Here is an 18446-nt window from a genome sequence, read left to right on the forward strand (position 1 = left end):
GCTCAGCATCCGCCTTTTTGTCGACATCACCGGCACCTCATGAAATGGGTGGAGATCATGGACGTAAATATTCCTCTGTAGTTGTTACAATGTAGCCTAGTGGATACTGGATGCCTGATTATATGAAACGAGTACATAATAGTAAACCATGAAAATATTTTCCTTGAAAATAATAGAAAATTAGTGTAATTCTACCATTCATATTACTCTCAAGAACATGTACGAGCTATAGCCTATTTGATGATGTCAAAAAATCAGCTTGAAGTATATCAATGTCTTTGTCACTTTTTTGAGCGTTTAGCCTATTGGAAAATCACAGTCTGGCTGTACAAACATGTCATTTCTGTCTTTGGCAAAGACTAACTCGGTACACTGTCCACAATCGTGGCATTGTGTGTACAAAATATGTATATATTGCTTATATGGGTATTTCATATGTTTTTGTTTAAGTGTACAGTGTTCGATAAAAAAAAATATATGTTTTTAAATGTACCTATCTTATTAGTTGAAATGCCTGAGAACAGGCGGGATGTATCGCTAATCCTATTTCTGAATATGTACTATGCGAGTTGCCGTACTTGCACCTTAGTAAGCGCCACCCACGAAGCGGTGTTTTGACACTAAAATTAACTGGACTGTAGTGGTTGTTTTAAAGCGTTTAAACCTTAATAATGGAGAAGACGCCTGTACCTTTGCGGTGCTTTCGTGATTGTCATCATTTTGAGATGTTTAGTGACGATGGCATAGAAACAGAGACTTCACGAGAGCAGGTGAGTCAGATTACTGGAATACCCTAAGCTAATAACAGCCTGGCTAATTTAGCTAGTGGTGTGCTAAACGCTAGCGTGCAACTGTTCATAACCTGTTAAAGTTAGTATTAGTTAGTAGTGTATCGCCTGTAGATAACGGATCGTTTGATTTTTAGCCCCCTAAGTGAATCGACGATTTAGTTGGTCTTGTGGACTGGTTTGAGATATCTCAACCGTCAAGGACTGTAAATTGGATAAACTACGTTTTATATTGTGCAGTTGTAGCTAATGCACGTGGGTAACCAACGCCTTTGGCACTGGAAAAATCCATCATTCATTGTAGTACCTGCTAACACAAATCAAGGGGATTTATGTTAGCTGTTAAATGGCATTTTGCAAAATAGACAGCTATTCAAGTTACGCAGTGCTCTTGTATATTGGGATAAAGTGTATTACTGTGTGTGTGGTAGGTAGTTACGTGTTGTGTTGTCTTGTGTGTCATAACCAACTAATATCTTCTTTTTGCATGATGCATTTATCATCCTCACTATGCAGTCGAAGCACATTTTCGGTTTGTTCTGTTTTGGTTCGTGTCACTACCACACATAACTTCAGTCTCCTTTTTCGTTTTTTTCCCTTTCCCCACTGCATCCAGAAAAAAGTCGAGCGCACAGTTCAAGGGGTATTCAGTGTTTACCAGCAAATACACAGCTCACCGCAGTAAGTAGTGCTCCGGCATTCTCTGGTCATGAATGCGATCATTTCATTAACTGCCAAAGCCTTCTCCACCATGACCATGGCTAGTGCACAGATATATGTGTTTGTCAATATGTAGTTACATCTTTAAAGACAGGTGGTGGCCAGTCATCACATTTCTATTTTCCTTTCGTTTACGTATGTGGAGAGGTGTTCTGCAGCGTTCTCAAATCAGTTGTGACGTTGCACCTTTCTCACATAAACATGTCTTTCTTAACAAACAATGCACTTAATGCTAATTGTGTTGTTTTAAGTGTTTTGTAATGATGGTTTTGTAAGTAAATTTATATGTTGCACCCATGCCCTGCCTTGCTCTTTGTTATTAATTATCACCAAAATAATAACGGGCTGACTCACGGGTTTCCATGCCAACAGCTCTGCACGTTTAACATGCGAAATGATGGTGACATCACCTGCGGTTCAATGAGTCATTCTGCATCCGTTTGGTAGTTGAGATGAGACTAACCTTCCTTGTGTATATGTGAACAGCAATACACTGAATTCTGTCTTCGCTGTGCTTAAAGCACTAGATCCTTCACCACACTAATAGTTTAATCATTGTCTTCGTTTCTGGTCGTTGTATGTCACTGGGGTTTGACTATTCTTGCTGTGTTTGTTTTATTGTAATTTCTTTGTAACTGAAAGAATTATTGACTGAAAAACCCTGGGGGGAGGGGAAGGAGATGGGATATCACCACAATGCTGTGTCAGGGAACAGTTAGTAGGAAATTTGCATGAAGGCTAACAGATTCAAAATGTACTTTTAAACACACACTTTCTTTGAAATGTGTTATCAGTATATCAGTAAGGTCCTGATAGAGTTTTTCAGTACTGATAACATGTTCAACATGATCTGTTGTAAAGTTGGAGTGGCACACTCTTTTCTCACAGAGTAAAGTGGAAAGTGAAGGAATTAACTGTGTCCATTTCTAAAAGTAATTTTGGGATAATATTTTCAGTGGAAGGGATAAATGGCATCAAAAGAATGTCAGCCCTCAATACCAAGATGAAAAAGGCAAATTCTACATATTTCATCTCTAAATCTCCTGTTTATGGATTGCCTTCAAAGTGAGACAGAGATCACATTTGATTGGAAACTGAGTGATAAGTTGCATGTAACTGGTTTTTGACTGGTTGTTAGCTAACTTTTTTTTTTTTATCTTTGGTTATTTAGTAACGAGTGCTGGAAGCCATGTGAATGAATATGTTTGATATTGTTGCTGTAAGTCAGTGCTTTATATGAGTCAAAATGTTATTTATGAATTGTACTGATCCTCATGAGTGGCAGAACAAAGTGTGAGCAGCAGGCACAGTTTACAGATTGGATCAGTCCCTGCCTTACTCCACCCTTACTGAACCAAGTTTCTTAACTTAGGTTTTAATAGGTTTATTCTATCATAAAAGTGATAACTAACTAGTCAGAACTTTCACTGAGATCCCCCATAACTACCTGCATGATAACTAGTCTAACTTATATCTATTCCAGGTCATATTTGTATTTTGCTTGGAGCAGAAATAGCTGATTTTTAATAAGACCCTGTAAAGGGAGCTGTGTGTCTGTGATGGTGATAGTGCAGGCTTTGTCCTGTGCCCTGAGGAACCAACAGCTGAGTGGGCTGAAGGCAGCAGTATATGTGTAGGACCCCATTTGACTCGGACACCATCCAATTAGACATGCCCCAGCATATCCGCTCCCTGCAGACACCAAAGGGAGAAATAACCATGCAGGCAGTGGGTGTCTGTCGCCAGGGCTTCCTGAAGCTCTAATGATGGCCAATAAAATAAGAACATTTCATTCTGTGTGTCAAAGACAGCCAGTGGACTAGAGCTTTGCAAGTTTAAAAAAAGAAAAAGAAAAGAAGAATTTGAATAATGGTTGGACCTGTCATTAGACACAGTGTCATGTTCAGCACAAAGACCTTTCATTTCATTTTCTGTCATTTTACAGGCCTGCTTTACTGAGAGAGCAGCACTATCAATATCTCAAGAAAGGTTTACGTCATCTCTCAGATGCTTATGAGGTAAAGAGGTTTTATTTTGGAGTTGCAAAAGTGGTTCAGCCTCAATTTATATTAGCTGTGTTTGTAATTATGTATGTGTGTGTGTGTGTTTTATGAAAGGAACATCCTCTTGATTGTGCATTTTTTGTGTTTAGTTCTTATGTCATGCATTGGTGGGATGTTAATCAGGTTGTTTGTTTTTTTTGCATGAATTACTTGATGTTTTTGTATTTGTTGTCATTTGTTTATGCATAAATAAATAAATTAATGAGACACGGTTGAGAGCTGGCCCTCTCCATTAAAAAAACCCTTTGATTCATTTAAGTCTTGGCGTGTTTGTGAGTGAATGGTTTCCTGTGTGAAATGTATTGGCCCTTGGAAGCACTAACATCATTGTTGGCTGTCTTTCAAGAGGGTGCAATGATTTAAAAAAAAAAAAAAAAAGGCATGATGTTAACTTCTCACCCACCTAAATGGGCCCAGGGAGCGCCTGTGTGCTTGTGCAATAGCCACGCTGCTCTGCTGACGTTGGTTGTTGACTGCGCGTATTGTCTGGCTCTAGTGTTTGGACGCCAGCCGGCCTTGGCTCTGTTACTGGATCCTGCACAGTCTGGAGCTGCTTGAGGAGCCTGTGCCTGCCTCCGTGGCCTCTGAGTGAGTACAAAATAGCACCCCCACCAAACTCACCCCACATCAGACCTGGGTCATAATGTACTCAACTGACTGGCTTCATCAGAACACCCCCTTCACATGTTGTTATGACATGTCTGTTCAGCTTTCTCTCATGCCACCATGGTTTCTGTCTCTTTCTGTGAGGTAACACAGACTTGTCTTTAGAATAGCAATTGAAATCGAGGAGTTTAAGTAAGATTAATATTAGATGACCTTGTGATTTTTGCCTTGTAGTGTCTGTCAGTTCCTCTCCCGGTGCCAGAGCCCGACAGGGGGCTTTGGCGGTGGCCCAGGACAGCACGCCCACTTAGCACCCACCTACGCTGCCGTCAATGCCCTCTGCATCCTCGGCACAGAGGAGGCCTACAATGTCATTGACAGGTATTCTAGTCTCTGATGATGATATTTTAAATGGGACTTTCTTGTTCATCATATGTATATTAAGATGAAAAGAACAATCCTGATTTTATAATATATATATATATATATATATATATATATCAGGATTGTTCTTTTCATCTTAAGCAGATGTCAGATGGGCTCAGGTATGACTAGTGATTGAATAATAATGAGCCGAAATTAGACATTTGACTGAACTTTAATCAAACTGACCTCAATTCATGTACTTACATAGGCAGAACTGAATTCAGTCACTGTCCACATCCATGGTATCATACACTGGTGCTCCCCTCCCTACACTACAGGGAGAAGCTCCTGGACTTCTTGTACTCTGTGAAGCAGCCAGATGGTTCCTTTGTGATGCATGTGGGTGGGGAGGTGGATGTCAGGTACGTTCCATCGCCATGGTTTCGCCGAAGCTTGAGAGAGAAGATAAGGCCCTTCCCTCTTTGTTGGCAGCAGTTACCAAGGGGTTAATTCTCTGCTAAAAGCTGTTTACCCAGATTATTGTGTCAGTGATTTGTGGCAGCTTCCTCAATCGGATCTTAGTCCCTACGCAGATCTGTGTTATCATGCAGCTTTTTGCTATTTGCTATTGTAGTCCAAAGATACATTTTATGCAGTGTAGTCAGTTTAATCCAGTTTAATTTGTGGACATACAGTTGTTCTTATGGAATTATTTCCTGTAATTATCAGAAAAGTCGAGTCTTTCAAGCTGAATGGGTTATTTGAAAAACAAACTGCAAGATCTGGTCTTTGTCTCTCTGAGGATTTAACCTTTAAGACAATCATTCAGATGAGATTCAGATATTTAACCCGTTCACAGTATACTTAAAGGTACCATCTGTTTCAAATGACCTTACCAAGACACGCCTTAATATCCATGTAGAATTACAAACCTCATAATGGCTTGAACTTTTAATTTGAATCAGCCTGTATCGCCAGCAGGCAGGAGACATTTTAAGCTCCTCTAACAGTCAATGATGTTAAACACAGTCATCTAGTCTGTTCTGTTCTGAATGTATTGCAGTAATAGATTTTCATACTGTCTTTATTCTCATACTCCATCTCCTAGGAGCGCGTACTGTGCAGCGTCTGTGGCTTCTCTCACAAACATAATCACGCCAACACTGTTTGAAGGAACTCACAACTGGATCCTTAGGTACTAAGGGCTTCTCCACTTTTAGTTAGGATCCTCAGGTTTTCCTGAGGGATATGTCTTATTTACCTGCATGCAAATCCATTAGAGTTACCTTATCTAGTAGGAATGTGGTTTATTAGATCTTGGTATAGTCTTTTGCAGTGGTCCTGTTTTCACTTTGAGACGTTTTTTTTTTCTTTGTTTGTTCTTTTTTTTTTTTAATGCTCTTAGACTGGTATGCTCTGTGTTTTGCATGCTTTCAGGTGTCAGAACTGGGAGGGTGGTCTAGGTGGAGTTCCAGGTCTGGAAGCCCATGGGGGCTACACCTTCTGTGGCACTGCGGCCATGGTTATCCTGGGAAAGGAGCACATGCTGGATCTCAAGGCTCTATTAGTGAGTTCACTCCAGTCGTCTTCTCTTTCACTCTCTGCTCTTTATCTCTCGTTATTTTCTCTCAATCCCTCTCTTCAGTCACATACTCACTTTCATTCTCTACGTTCCTAATCTCCAAACATCCCCGTGCCAGACTGAAATGCAGAGAGTCTCTGAAGAGGGATCACATTGAGGTTGAGATGTGTTTTTTTTTTTTTGTCCTGACCTGCTCCTGAACAGAAATACTATAGTCAGCAGAGGTCTTGGGTGAAGATAGACAGAGGAGTGTCTGTCAAACCCTGTGGTCTGAATCCAGACACAGAACACTGACGGTCCTCGCTCAAAATACCACAGACCATTGACCCATGAACCAAATGCAATAAATTCTTACGTGACAGAATGGAACAGAGGGAATACCCAATGGTCGTATGTCACCCACTGATTTCACACAAAACGTGGACAAGAGTGATTCATCCTCTCAGTCATTAAAGACTGTCCCACTCACCTCAGACTCTTATCCAGGCCATCTCATCGTCATTTTCAAGCAGAGGGAGAAAATCTCTAGAGACCTCATACAGGTGGCATTTAAACTCCTTCATTACTGCTCCTGCCTCTCTACTTAAATAGCTTCCAGTCATGGGTTTCCATAGTAACATCTTCAGTAACTTTTCCACCCTTCTCTCACACAGCATTGAACCTTTCTGCTTGTTGCTGAATGCGGCAAAATGATGTAATTTTTCTTCTTTTTTTTTTTTTTAATTTTGAGAGATAAAGTCTGGCTTGACTCAGAATAAAAGAAAAGAATTAAAAAGAAAGAAAGAAAAAAATCAATCTAAAACCAGCTCAATGTCTGTGTATGCAGTAGGTTTCTGTTGAGCAATCATTTGGTGTAACTCAGGGCGACATCACTTCTCAAGGTTATTCTCCTGTTAAGGGCTTTATGTCCATATAAAATGCTATTTTGTTCTCACAGCGCTGGGTGACCAGCAGGCAGATGCGATTTGAGGGCGGTTTCCAGGGACGCTGTAACAAACTGGTGGACGGATGTTACTCCTTCTGGCAGGCAGGTCTCCTGCCCCTGCTTCACAGAGCTCTCTTCAAAGAAGGTAACTCATTTTCTTACAAGGTCCATTTCACTTATTACACACAATCACAGGGCTCATAGAAGCTTATTGATGTGTGACTGTAATACATCCATATTACTCCTTATGAATTGTCTCCTGGAATCATGAGTATCCTCAAAGTTAATCTGGAAATGAGTTTCTTAGCCAAAGATTTAGACTGGATCTAGATGAAATTTTATGTTTACTGTGTGAGAAATCAGCCCATGTTGTACTACCGTTAATCCTGTTCACAGGGCCCAAGTACTTTCACGCTTGGTAGCCAGATTAACAGAATCTTTTGACAGTTATCTATATACAACTAAGGACATGATCGCTGATTGGTTACCTATAAATGTGCTAACTTGCCACTGGTCATGATGCTGGTTGCGTAGTGTGTGCGGAAAGACTTCGGTAGATATGTCCTTAAGTGGTTGTCGTGAACTATCTTCACCTTAGGGAGTCAGTTATCCTGTTTAAGGATAAATTGCATAGAGTGTCTGTGCAGAATGACTTTGGTAGATATGTCCTTAAGTGGTTGTCGTGAACTATCTTCACCTTAGGGAGTCAGTTAAATTTGTTGAATAAACAGCGATCAACCCAGTGACTGAGAACCTGGTGTGCACTTAATAGACACGAAAGATGATTCCACGAGATACGGTGTAGTGTGCGCGCAATTTTTCAGACGTTGTGTTGTTGTGCGGATGTTTCCAGGAGACTCGACGCTCAGTCTGAGCCGGTGGATGTTTGAGCAGCAGGCCCTGCAGGAGTACATCCTGCTCTGCTGTCAAAACCCTGCAGGGGGCCTACTGGACAAACCCAACAAGTGAGTTTACCGCCACCAGCACACGCATGTCTACAGTCACCAACAATAGCACCGCCGTCCACACTGTGACGACACCAGGCGTGACTTAAATACCTCTTAAGTTTGTCATCGTCATTGTACAGCTTCAGATGACTGGAACCAGCACACAGTTGCTCGGTGCTAAATACTAACCACATTTAGTTATTAACAGTATCGGTAGAGTCTTGCCAAGTTACAGATCAGACTTATCCTTTCTGTGTTCTGCGTTTTACCACTTTACAATACGATATGTACACACACACTCAGGTATTTTCGTCATTCTACCCTGTGACTACTGCCTTTTTTTTTTTTTTTTTTTTGTCCGAAAGCAAAAGTATTCTGACAACGCAAACATCCTTGTTTTGGTTTTCAGATCAAGAGACTTCTACCACACATGTTACTGTCTGAGTGGCCTCTCAATAGCACAATATTTTGGGAACAGAAACCTCCATCACGAGCTGCTCCTTGGAAGAGAAGAGAATAAACTGGTGAGAGATGCTAGACATAAAAAGACTAGAAGAATCCACTGTCCAATGAGCTGTCTTTTTCGATGGGGAGGTGTTTGCCATAGATTTTGGATAACTGTCTGCCATCCCTCCTCTCTGGGACGTACTGTAAATTTTCATCCATGCTCATGTTCCTGTCACCAGATAGTTTGTGGTATTTAAGATCTGTCTATAAGAAAGAGATTTGACGTTGGCACCCTATTGGACGGAGAGGACGGTGAAATAAATTGCGTGGTTTAAAAGGTTTCATTCTGTCCTCTCTTTTAACCAGGCACCAACTCATCCCGTATACAATATCTGTCCTGAGAAGGTAGCACAAGCCATCCAGCACTTTCACCAGCTTCCAGTCCCAGTTCAGAGAGGAGATGACGCAGCAGCAGCAGCCTGTGCTATGGATGACTCATAGACATTTGCCGAGATATTTTAAATAAGTTTCAGTAACTGGATACAGGTGGGACCACTGCCTGTGTATGCTGTAGCCAAGAGGCTATCGCTGGTAGTAACAGAACACTGAGAGTACACTCCAAGTGATGTCACAATGACATTTTGAATATTGGAATAAAAGAAGGACATTCGCTGGAATTGTCTAGAGACCAGCACTGATTAACGTCACAGAATCTTTGCCGTTGACTGACCAAATGCCTCATATTTTGCTTGTATTCATATTTGCGGTTGACAATCACGTAGTATATTTTAGTGACACAACTTGTCTAGGTATGAAACAATTCTCTGAAATTAGCTATTAAATTATTAATCATGTTACATACTGATGTGGAACCATTGAGAAACAATGAGATGCTACATGTTCCCCAAGTGAAACCAAAACCAAATCCGGTTTCTGACCCTCAGTGTACCCATGTCTCCTCTAACCTGAAAAACCTGACCTCACGCCCACTGGCTTCTGGGAGTTGCCTTAGGGCAGATCAGGTGATTACACTGATTATGAATTCACTTCCTACACGTTAGATGTGGAGCTTTTGTACTTCCAGACATTTCATTTACATCAGTGTCACTGAAATCCCAAATGATTGTTTCAAATGGATTATAACACTACAATCCAGTTGGCAGTATGAAGTCCCTTTCCAAGGAGTTATCTGAACAAAATAACCACGTGGACAGACGACATCTGTAAAGGATAAAATAGTTTTATTTATAGTCTCATAGTAAAGTTAGGCCTCAACTTGCAAGACAATTGTTGGCAGTATGTACAACATACCTGTAATTTCCATGGAATGGAATCAGACAAACAAAGACCTATTTAGTATACACTAGTTATGTCCTAAATGGCAAAAATATGGTAAAAGATATACACACACACATCTCTGACTGCACTCTTAACACAACCTGGAGGGGGTGGGAACGGGATGGGGGGGATTCTCTTTTGGTTAAGGTCAAATCGAAATCAGCAACATTTAAACGTTTACCTCAGAATTCACAATACATGGACTTTTTTTTTTTCTCCTCAAACTGAAAACGGGAGTTACCCTCGAACATTCTCTAAAAATTGAATATGGGAAAACCACATAGCAAATCAGTAAATTCCCAAAATCGTGTGAACAGTACAAAATGCAATACATATTTTGGAGCCTTTTAAGAGAGAAAATTAAGCAAAATGTCTTACTCAGCCACCTAAAGTCAGTCACTACGTCAAGCTAAAAGGACAAATACAACACAAGTTTGGGAGCCTTTCTTTTTCAAAACATCAATTTCTTTCCAAAAACATCAATTTCAGTGAAGGAATTTCAAACGTCAAAAAAGAAAAAAAGTAAGCCATCCAGTGGGCCTTGTTTTTTCTTTTCCTTTGACTGGTAGGTACGTTAATAACTGCTTCAAAGTAGCTTCACATTCTTTTGTGGAAAAGTACAAATATTTAGAAACGGCTCCTTCAATTCATCTAGGGTGTGTATAAATTCTAAACAGGTTCGTTACAATTATCAACAAAAAGCAAAAAAAAAAAAAAGGTATATTGTAGCAGTGCTTGGAGGTGTACAGCTCCGCTGCCTCTTCGGAGTCTATCCGACAGGTGGCAGATGAGGGTACAAAAAGCATTGTCCTTAAGTAGCAAAGCTGCCTCATTTTGGGGTTTGAATTGTGTGGTGGGGGTGTCATTGCTGTGAAGAAATCTGTGCCAAGAAGTAAAATGTAGATGAAGTAAGGGAGGAGGGAGGGAGGGACATTGAGGGAGAGAAAACCAAAGAGCTATGCGTTTAAGCTTCGTCAACAGTCTTCCTCTCTCTGGTGACCCGGTGTTTCGGGAGACTTGGACGCGAGACAGGAGGGCATGGAGTCTCTGATTGGTGGCACACTCTGAAGCAGAAAAGGAGGGAACTGGTGGGAGTTTGAAAGAGCACTGAGTGCAATGCAGCGATACCTTCTCCCTTCCTTCAGAGGAGGAGAGGAGAGGGAGGGAAAAGCCAACTCTTAGCTGGACTCCACTCTCGCTTTCTTTCGGTTGGGCGGTTTCTCAGGCTCAGACTCGGAGCTGGAGTCAGAGCCGCCGTCGAAGGCGGAAACGGCACTGCCCTTAGGGTTGGTGTACAAACTGCCGTCCGAGGACGAATAGTTGGCCTGCAGCTGCGTGGTCCCCTTAAGCTTCTCCAGTGCCCTGACTGTAGATTTAAGAGGGAGGGAAAAGAAAGCACAGTAACAAAAATGACATCATGTCAACATTTTCATCACACGTCCAGCCTTCCGATGCTTTGAGAACTGGCTGACGATGGGAATCAGGGTCCGGGTTGAACAAAGGCTTTCACAGAGAACTTGGGAACTTGAGATGCCTGAATGAAAGAACTGGCAAACTTTTCTTGGGGTTGGGATGGGTTGGTTTGGAATAGGAGGGAAGTGACCTAAGCTGGATCTCCATTAGCAAAAAAAAACCCCAACAATTTTGGATAGTGCCATTACGAAATACATTATTTGTCATTTGAAGACATCTAATGATATAGCTAGAATAGAAAAGCACAGTTGAGAGTCAGGGCTTGTAATGCCTTTAGTAGAGTCCTGTTAACCCACATGCTTACCTTGCTGCTCCAGCAGAGCGTTCTGCCTCTTTAGGTCATCAATGTCCTGCTGGTGCGTGTGGTTTTTCCGTCGCATGTACTGAATGTACTCTGTGGCTTTGTCTAGGATCTGAGCTCGGGACGCCTGTTTGATAGACTGCTGTCAGCAACAAATGAAATTCTCAAGCATGACGCAGTGTTACACTGTCCACATATCACTGTCCTGCACAGTTGCTTCTCTACTCAACCCTTTTCCATTAAAGAAAAAAAAAAAAAGGTAGCACAGCCCATGATATCACTTTCATATCTAGTGAAAGATCGTCTTCCTCAAAACATAGTGTTAGGCTTAGCTTTTGTGTCATCATTCAAATATTTCCCTTGAAGACAAAATTCTTTTTTCTCTCTTCTCATCTAAACAAATGGGCTGTTGGCTATAACAATCTATTCATTGATACACTGACTGGAGTAACAAACATCATAAAACTGGTGAAACATAATCAGTTTAAAATGAGAAATCCACCACAACAAACTGCATACACAGTAAGCTTTTCCGTTCATTAAACCAATAATCATTTTAACTCTAACATTATTAATCAACATTTGAACATTTTAATGCAGGCCAGTGCAAAAACAGAATTCAAATACGAGCATACACACACAACCAACACACACAATTATGAATTGACCAGGCATTTAAGAGGGATGAAAGGTTTCATATATGTAAAACATCATTCATAAAACATTATTTATTCTTTTGTATTTACATCTGCTGCCCCCCCCCCCAAAAAAGAGAACGAAAACTAAAGGAAAAAAGTGGCCTCAAATTGGCCCAGATTCCTTCTAAGCATTCTAAACAGGCTCTGAAGTCAGAAGGGGTAATTTGCAATGTGCAAACACCATAATTTATTGCTGCATCTCTGCACACTGGAGATCACAGAGAATTTGCACATCACCTTTCAACACCCCCACCAAACGTAACACTGAGGAGGAAGCCCACTGCCTGCTTAAAGAAAGCACCCGAGTGCCAAACCTGACTGGCCAAACTGTGCTACCAGGCTTCTGAATATCACAAGATGTCAAAAACAGAGAGGAATGGCAATATTTTCTCATACTAGCTTCCTGGTACTTGGTCAGTATGTAACCCACATCCCATAACCAGTGCTAAGAGGCACCCGCTAGCTCCACTGCATTCCTCACTTCCCCATTCTGCATCAACTGTCCATCTATTTAAGGGAATTCTTATAACCTGTTACTGAAGTCACACCTGAGTACAATCTTTCAATAATTAACACAAGGTGTGGTTGTGCTCTCACAAAAGACAGAGCTTCCCTGTGAATCTGCATTACTGAGCTTTGAGTAACAGTATATGAGTGTATACAGCATCCTTCTATAACCATCCACTATAAACCTACTGCCTTTAAGCATTACTACTTGATCAGTGGAAACAAGTAACAGCAGAAATTTATTTAGCTAATCAGGGCAGTCTGTAACTTCATGACATGAATGACAATCCCAAAATCCATTCATAATTGAGTTATCAGTCATATTTTCTTATACCAACCTTTTCCCCTTGTAAAGCGGGGACAGAATCCCGGAGACTGTGAAAGCTGTCTTTGATGTGGTCCCTGCGTTTGCGCTCCAGCGCATTGTGGTGTGCCCGTTTGTCCGCCTGCAACGACAGAGGTCGACATGCACTTCAGCTCCTGACCACAATCTAATCCGCCTTCTTCCACTCAGCGCTTGCTCCGACCCTGGGATGCTCTCTGGGTAGTATCCCCACTCACTAGAGTTAAAGTGTTCTGATCTGAAAGGTTGATATGAACTAGTGCTAACACCACTGAGGGACAATGTTTATGTAAATCTATCTATTTTTTGGAGATGGCTGTCTGCTTTCATGTTTTTCCCTCCATCTCATCTTTTTTTATCTGGCTAAAAAGGTGTCTGGCTTCTAATGCTTTCTGGAAAAAAAAAAAAAAAAACCTACAACAGGGTTTTTTTTTTGGTTTTTTTTAAGATTAGGTTCATTTAAAATGTTATTTGGGTATTTACTAATTCTTACTACAGAGCGAACACAATGCTATGATGTGGCGTTTTAACAAGGACAACGTGTATGATTTGTTGCCATATAACCAACAATTAACCAGCCACGTCATTTCAAAGGGAATAACATGGCTACTGCAGTAAAATAAAAGGCTGGGCCAGTCTGCTCCGCCTCCAGTCACTCAAAACCTGTTTCAGGCCGTCTGAGTGACTCGTTAATAAACAGTCCCTTATCACGCATCAGCAAAACAAAACCAAAACTGACCGTGAGACATCCAAACACATGACTTCTCCACAGCACTGTGATGTTATTTTTCTGGTGGACACATCATGAATAAGGAGCAAGGCATGTTAATGCTACTGGAGGACACCGTGCCATTGTACTATAAGACAGCTCAGAGTGCTGGTTGTATGTTCATCAGTGTGCCCAAGCTTGAGCTTGGCTCCTCTTCTGTTTTGGGGGTGGGATGGGGTCTAACATAAGCCTGTTGCTCAGCGTATCAGCGTTTCTCTATGCTGACAAGGCATGTCCATCTTTCCCAATTCAACCACGAAATCAAGCATAAACATCTGACTGACATGAAAGCCACAAAACTAACCCGAGCTGCAATTCTTTTTCCGCTCCTGATAGCTGAGCCGGAGAAAGATCTTGAGAAAGCTGGGATCAGTTCCCTCACCCATTTACACAGTCCTGTTCATTATACAAAAAATGTCAGCACTGATCCGCGTGGATGATTTTTTTTTTTTTTTTGTCTGTAGGACCCATTTTCTCTGACTGCTTTTAAGGAGACAGATGCCATTCACAGATAACTTTTCAAAGTATGTATACATTACTGTGAGAGGGGAATAAATGGTACTGGGGTAGGAGGCAATTAACCCTGTCATGCGTGGTGTTTTTTGTTGTTGCTGCTGTTTTTTTTAATAGCACAGGGAAACCACAGCCATAATGATGATCTACATATTCACTGATTTAACAGAACATCTCTTGTACTGAAAGAAAAGAGATTCAACTGGCATCACAAAGGAAATGTTTTCCTTATGAGGAAAGACTCAAGGAGCTTGGAGGACAACTCTAGTCAACATCTCCAGTTTCTTAAGTGAGGGAACCTAGCCAGTGTTCAACTGACACCCTCTCTGTAACGACTGCCCTTCAAAAGGTTCCACCAGACACCACCTCCAATACCCTTAAAAAAAACAAAAAAAAAAACAAGTCAGATTACAATTGCAACACTGCAGCTATTGCGTCAAAAAGCCTAAGAACAACAAAACAACAACAACAAAACATAAAAATAGAGTCAGCGAGGCAGAAACGACCTTCATCAAGATTTCGTGTAAAAGAACCGCAATCAACAAATACACTGTTGTGACGCTTCTGTCTGCATTCCACAAGGTTAAGGAGGAGGAGCTGACCATTCAGTCACCTGTGCACTCCTTCTCTGGTGACATTAGTGAGGGAAATATAGACAGCCAAAGCAACATGAGTCTCCCTGCTGAGCGAGCACACTAGATTGACACTAGGGACACCTCCTGCGCCAATAAAGGGAGCATGTGCGCTGTATCCTGCACAACTACTATGTGAGGAGCGAACATTTACTTCTCACTGACACTATTACTACTGGCACGATGAAATGTTGAGCTCACAGATGAGATCTGGATACCGGGAAGTTATTTAAATCTAAGTAGATACACAGGAACTATGTTATGCAAACATCGGAGCAACACAGATATCGTTCTGTGAAGAAGGTGACGAACCTCTATGATATGAAATATGTCTGGGGAGGGGAGAAAAAAACTCGATCTGGTTCTCGATCGAACGGGATTGGACTGAGTGTGATTTTTGGGAGTTTTAGCAAACGGCTGCTAATTGCCAACCAATTAACAGCATCACTGAGATCATGTGATATTGAAACATAGCATGTTTATCTCTGTCAGAAACCCAAGAAGTCGTTATTAAAGCTTATGTATGTAAACTGGTCAAGTCATTGTGTTTTAAATACTTTTTAGATTTTTGGTGCAATAATTGTGGTAATAACGGACTATCTTTGTTCCAATTTCCAATCAGTAATAAGACGGATGCAGAGACAGAATATGCATTATTTATCCTATTTTCAAACAGGATGTTTCTAAATATAAGCTATCAGCGGTACACTGACCTCACAGTGATCAACTCAATCCATGCCCAGACTGGTCTGTCATGATAGGCAGTTTTAATATGGATGACAGATTGATAACCTGCATTTAAATGCTTTATAGAAATATATAAACAATATGTACATTAAGTACAGGCAGCTTTAATGTATGTCTGCTGAAAAATTACTGTGACAGTATTGCACGTTGTCAGATGACCATTCATAATCATACTGAGATACTGACACTGTGTAATACATTTGGAATTTGTAAAGCATCTATTTGGATCTGTTTTAGCTTTATACCTTTCTTGAAATTTGCCTGGATCATAATTCCTGGGAAAATAGGATAAGTAGTAACGTATTCGACGAAATAAGAATTTACCAACAACATCGTGTTGGCAAGCAACAATTATCAAAGCTGTAAAACGTCAGATCACGCCTTCTGTTTCTCATGAGATTCCCATCAAACATTCTCTTTGAAACTGATGCTGACGAAATCTCCGAATCTCTGTTGACCCTTCGTTTAACTGCACGTCATCTTTGTAAATGACTGACTTTCGCTCCTTTCACATCTTTACATATAATTCACATGCCGCCCGAGGAGCATCAATCTCAACAGCTAATTCTGCAAGAGTGGATTCTATTTAATGAATTATTCACATAATTCTAAAATCTGCGAGAGGCTTATGTGCGAACTGATGTGCCTTCACGTTTCCCATATTGCACTCATTCATCTATGCCGTATCTGGTTGTTTCTGAAAATCCATGGTCACCAGTTCACGACTAGTGTAGTATATTGTGCTAAAAATAGAGAAAATCATTACACAGAAGATCGTCTGATATGATGAATAATACTCGTTCTGGGAAATGTAAAGAGTGAGCAGACTCAGGAGCACCTGATAACCCTCAGCAAAGACATGTGATAGATAGCCGCCAGATTCTGATACGATATGTGCGAGTTAACGTATCCGATTATCAGCGTTATTTCTCCGGGTGGTTAAACTGGTTTGCAAGCTCGGTGGGTGAAAACCATTTAACTAAATGCTAACCTCACAGCAGCTGATTTTCCTTTCATTGAATACTTACGCTGCCTATGTAAACAAACTGGCGCTGCCTAATCGTGCAAATCTAAGTCCACAACAACATATTCTCGAATGAAGGGCATGCATTACGGCACTCTGAAATTAGAAGGGATAACGCGACAGTCCAATCGACATCATCCCCAACTAAACCCCCAGCCTGCTAAGCTTCGTGCTCTCACAACATCCTCTGTTCACAGAGTGGCCTCTTGAGGACGGGTCAGTACCGTACTGCGCAGGGCTTGCTTAATGGCAACAAGAAGGTTGAACAGTTCGCTAATGTTAACTATTCATATCCGTAAATAACAATACTCTCCCATCACCAATTCTCTTACAACTGTCCTGTTTTCCTCCGCTGCTCATTAATTGCCGACGAGTGTACCTACCCGGAAATAAATTGTGGCTAATCTCATAAGAGAGGGTATTTTCATCATTACAAGGCTAAACTGGATTAATTGCTCCGCTTATTACGCACCACAGAGTGAAATCTCGTAGATTCTTCCTGTAAAGAAAAAAACAGAACAGAAAAGCACAATTGTAGCCACAACTGTTTCAACAGTAATCGATGGCTTTAGCTAAAGCTATATGCGCTTAATTTACATTACTGTACTTGGCAGAATGCATCCAACCATTACAAAATGGAAACTGTTACATTGATAGTGTAATGTGGAGCTGTTGGTCTCATCTGTAAATTCATCTACCAAGATAGCTACGACAGCTAGCAGTCCATCAACTAGCTAGCCAGCTAGCCGTCTCAGGCTCAAATAACGAAATCACAAGGCGTTGTATTCTGTTTTCACAAGCTCGTTAAACTAGCCTGCAAGACTGTACAAAGTATAAGAAAAATGTAACTACTCACGTCACTGTCGACCTCGATGTCATCGTTATCGCTCATTCTTCAGTAAAGCGTCAGCCTAAACAAAATTTGATATTGAAAACAACATGAAGCGGAGACCTGGACCAAATGAACAAACAGGCAAGACTCTCAGTAGACACGAAACAGGATCAACGGACTCTCCACACGTGACTCGCCTACACACGGACATTTACCGTCTAATGACACGCCTATGGCAACTTTACATAAGTTATTGGGATTTGTAGTTATGTAGCGTCATTTAACGTTTGTATTTATGGTCAAACTATGTTTAAAATACTACAATACCCATTATCCATTGAGACTGGGCAGCGCTTATCGACGTAAAAACAGACTATTTGTTTTCAAAGTTTTTGTGGGAGTTGTAGTCCAAATGATAACCCCCGTGGAGAGGCCATCATTGAGACACGTGGATTGTCAGGGGATGCCGGAGGCTGGTTTTTATTGCCGTAGAGGTGGTAGTGCATTATTTCATTCTTTGAATACAGGCTCTTACTGTGCTTCTGACGTTTAAAAAGGTTTGCCATGTAGGCAGATTGGATGATTTACATCTGGGACATTTCATGCAAACTCTGGAAACTGTAGGGAATTCAGTAGTACAGGTATGATAGTTGCATCACAAACGAGAAAACACTATGAAAAAAATAAAGGCGCAAATAATATGTACATATCATAGAACCTTTGTAAGTAATTATGTGGGGTGGTGGCTATTCCACTTATCTACCACAAACCAAACGGCCCGCATTTCATTTTATATTACAAGAGAAAATATCAGAAAACTTGGAA

The 18446-nt window shown here is 41.0% G+C and overlaps 2 protein-coding genes across 6 annotated transcripts; one reads left to right on the plus strand and one right to left on the minus strand.

The window, feature by feature from the left end:
* The first annotated feature begins 638 nt into the window (after positions 1–638).
* On the plus strand, positions 639–8945 carry fntb (farnesyltransferase, CAAX box, subunit beta). The gene is made up of 12 exons (XM_030772181.1): positions 639–770; positions 1405–1469; positions 3454–3526; positions 4068–4159; positions 4412–4558; positions 4882–4965; positions 5652–5738; positions 5981–6110; positions 7063–7195; positions 7904–8015; positions 8407–8521; positions 8811–8945. The coding sequence occupies exons 1-12, from the start codon at positions 672–674 to the stop codon at positions 8943–8945; spliced, it is 1272 nt and encodes a 423-aa protein (XP_030628041.1). The 5' UTR covers positions 639–671.
* Positions 8946–9664: 719 nt separating this feature from the next.
* Positions 9665–17757, minus strand: max (myc associated factor X). 5 transcript variants are annotated; one of them, XM_030771512.1, is made up of 5 exons: positions 17646–17757; positions 17262–17288; positions 13100–13207; positions 11560–11683; positions 9665–11148 (listed from the first exon to the last, which is right to left on the minus strand). In XM_030771512.1, the coding sequence occupies exons 1-5, from the start codon at positions 17679–17681 to the stop codon at positions 10961–10963; spliced, it is 483 nt and encodes a 160-aa protein (XP_030627372.1). In that variant the 5' UTR covers positions 17682–17757; the 3' UTR covers positions 9665–10960. The 5 variants fall into 5 exon arrangements, with proteins under 5 accessions (XP_030627372.1, XP_030627371.1, XP_030627369.1 ...); XM_030771511.1 differs by having other exon boundaries at positions 11560–11695; XM_030771509.1 differs by having other exon boundaries at positions 11560–11698.
* Positions 17758–18446: the final 689 nt, after the last annotated feature.

This window comes from Chanos chanos, chromosome 4 (genome assembly GCF_902362185.1).
Source record: "Chanos chanos chromosome 4, fChaCha1.1, whole genome shotgun sequence".
Taxonomy (NCBI): Eukaryota; Metazoa; Chordata; class Actinopteri; order Gonorynchiformes; family Chanidae; genus Chanos; species Chanos chanos.

Bases quoted from the DNA above. Each gene is read 5' to 3' on its own strand.
- max (XM_030771509.1), bottom strand. From the start codon at position 17,681: ATGAGCGATAACGATGACATCGAGGTCGACAGTGAC. The intron at 17,289-17,645 runs GTGAGTAGTTAC...TTTTCTTTACAG, and splicing joins ACATCGAGGTCGACAGTGAC to GAAGAATCTACGAGATTTCA. The intron at 11,149-11,559 runs GTAAGCATGTGG...TTAAATCTACAG, and splicing joins CGCTCTGCTGGAGCAGCAAG to TCAGGGCACTGGAGAAGCTT.
- fntb (XM_030772181.1), top strand. From the start codon at position 672: ATGGAGAAGACGCCTGTACCTTTGCGGTGCTTTCGTGATTGTCATCAT. The intron at 771-1,404 runs GTGAGTCAGATT...CACTGCATCCAG, and splicing joins CAGAGACTTCACGAGAGCAG to AAAAAAGTCGAGCGCACAGT. The intron at 6,111-7,062 runs GTGAGTTCACTC...TTGTTCTCACAG, and splicing joins TGGATCTCAAGGCTCTATTA to CGCTGGGTGACCAGCAGGCA.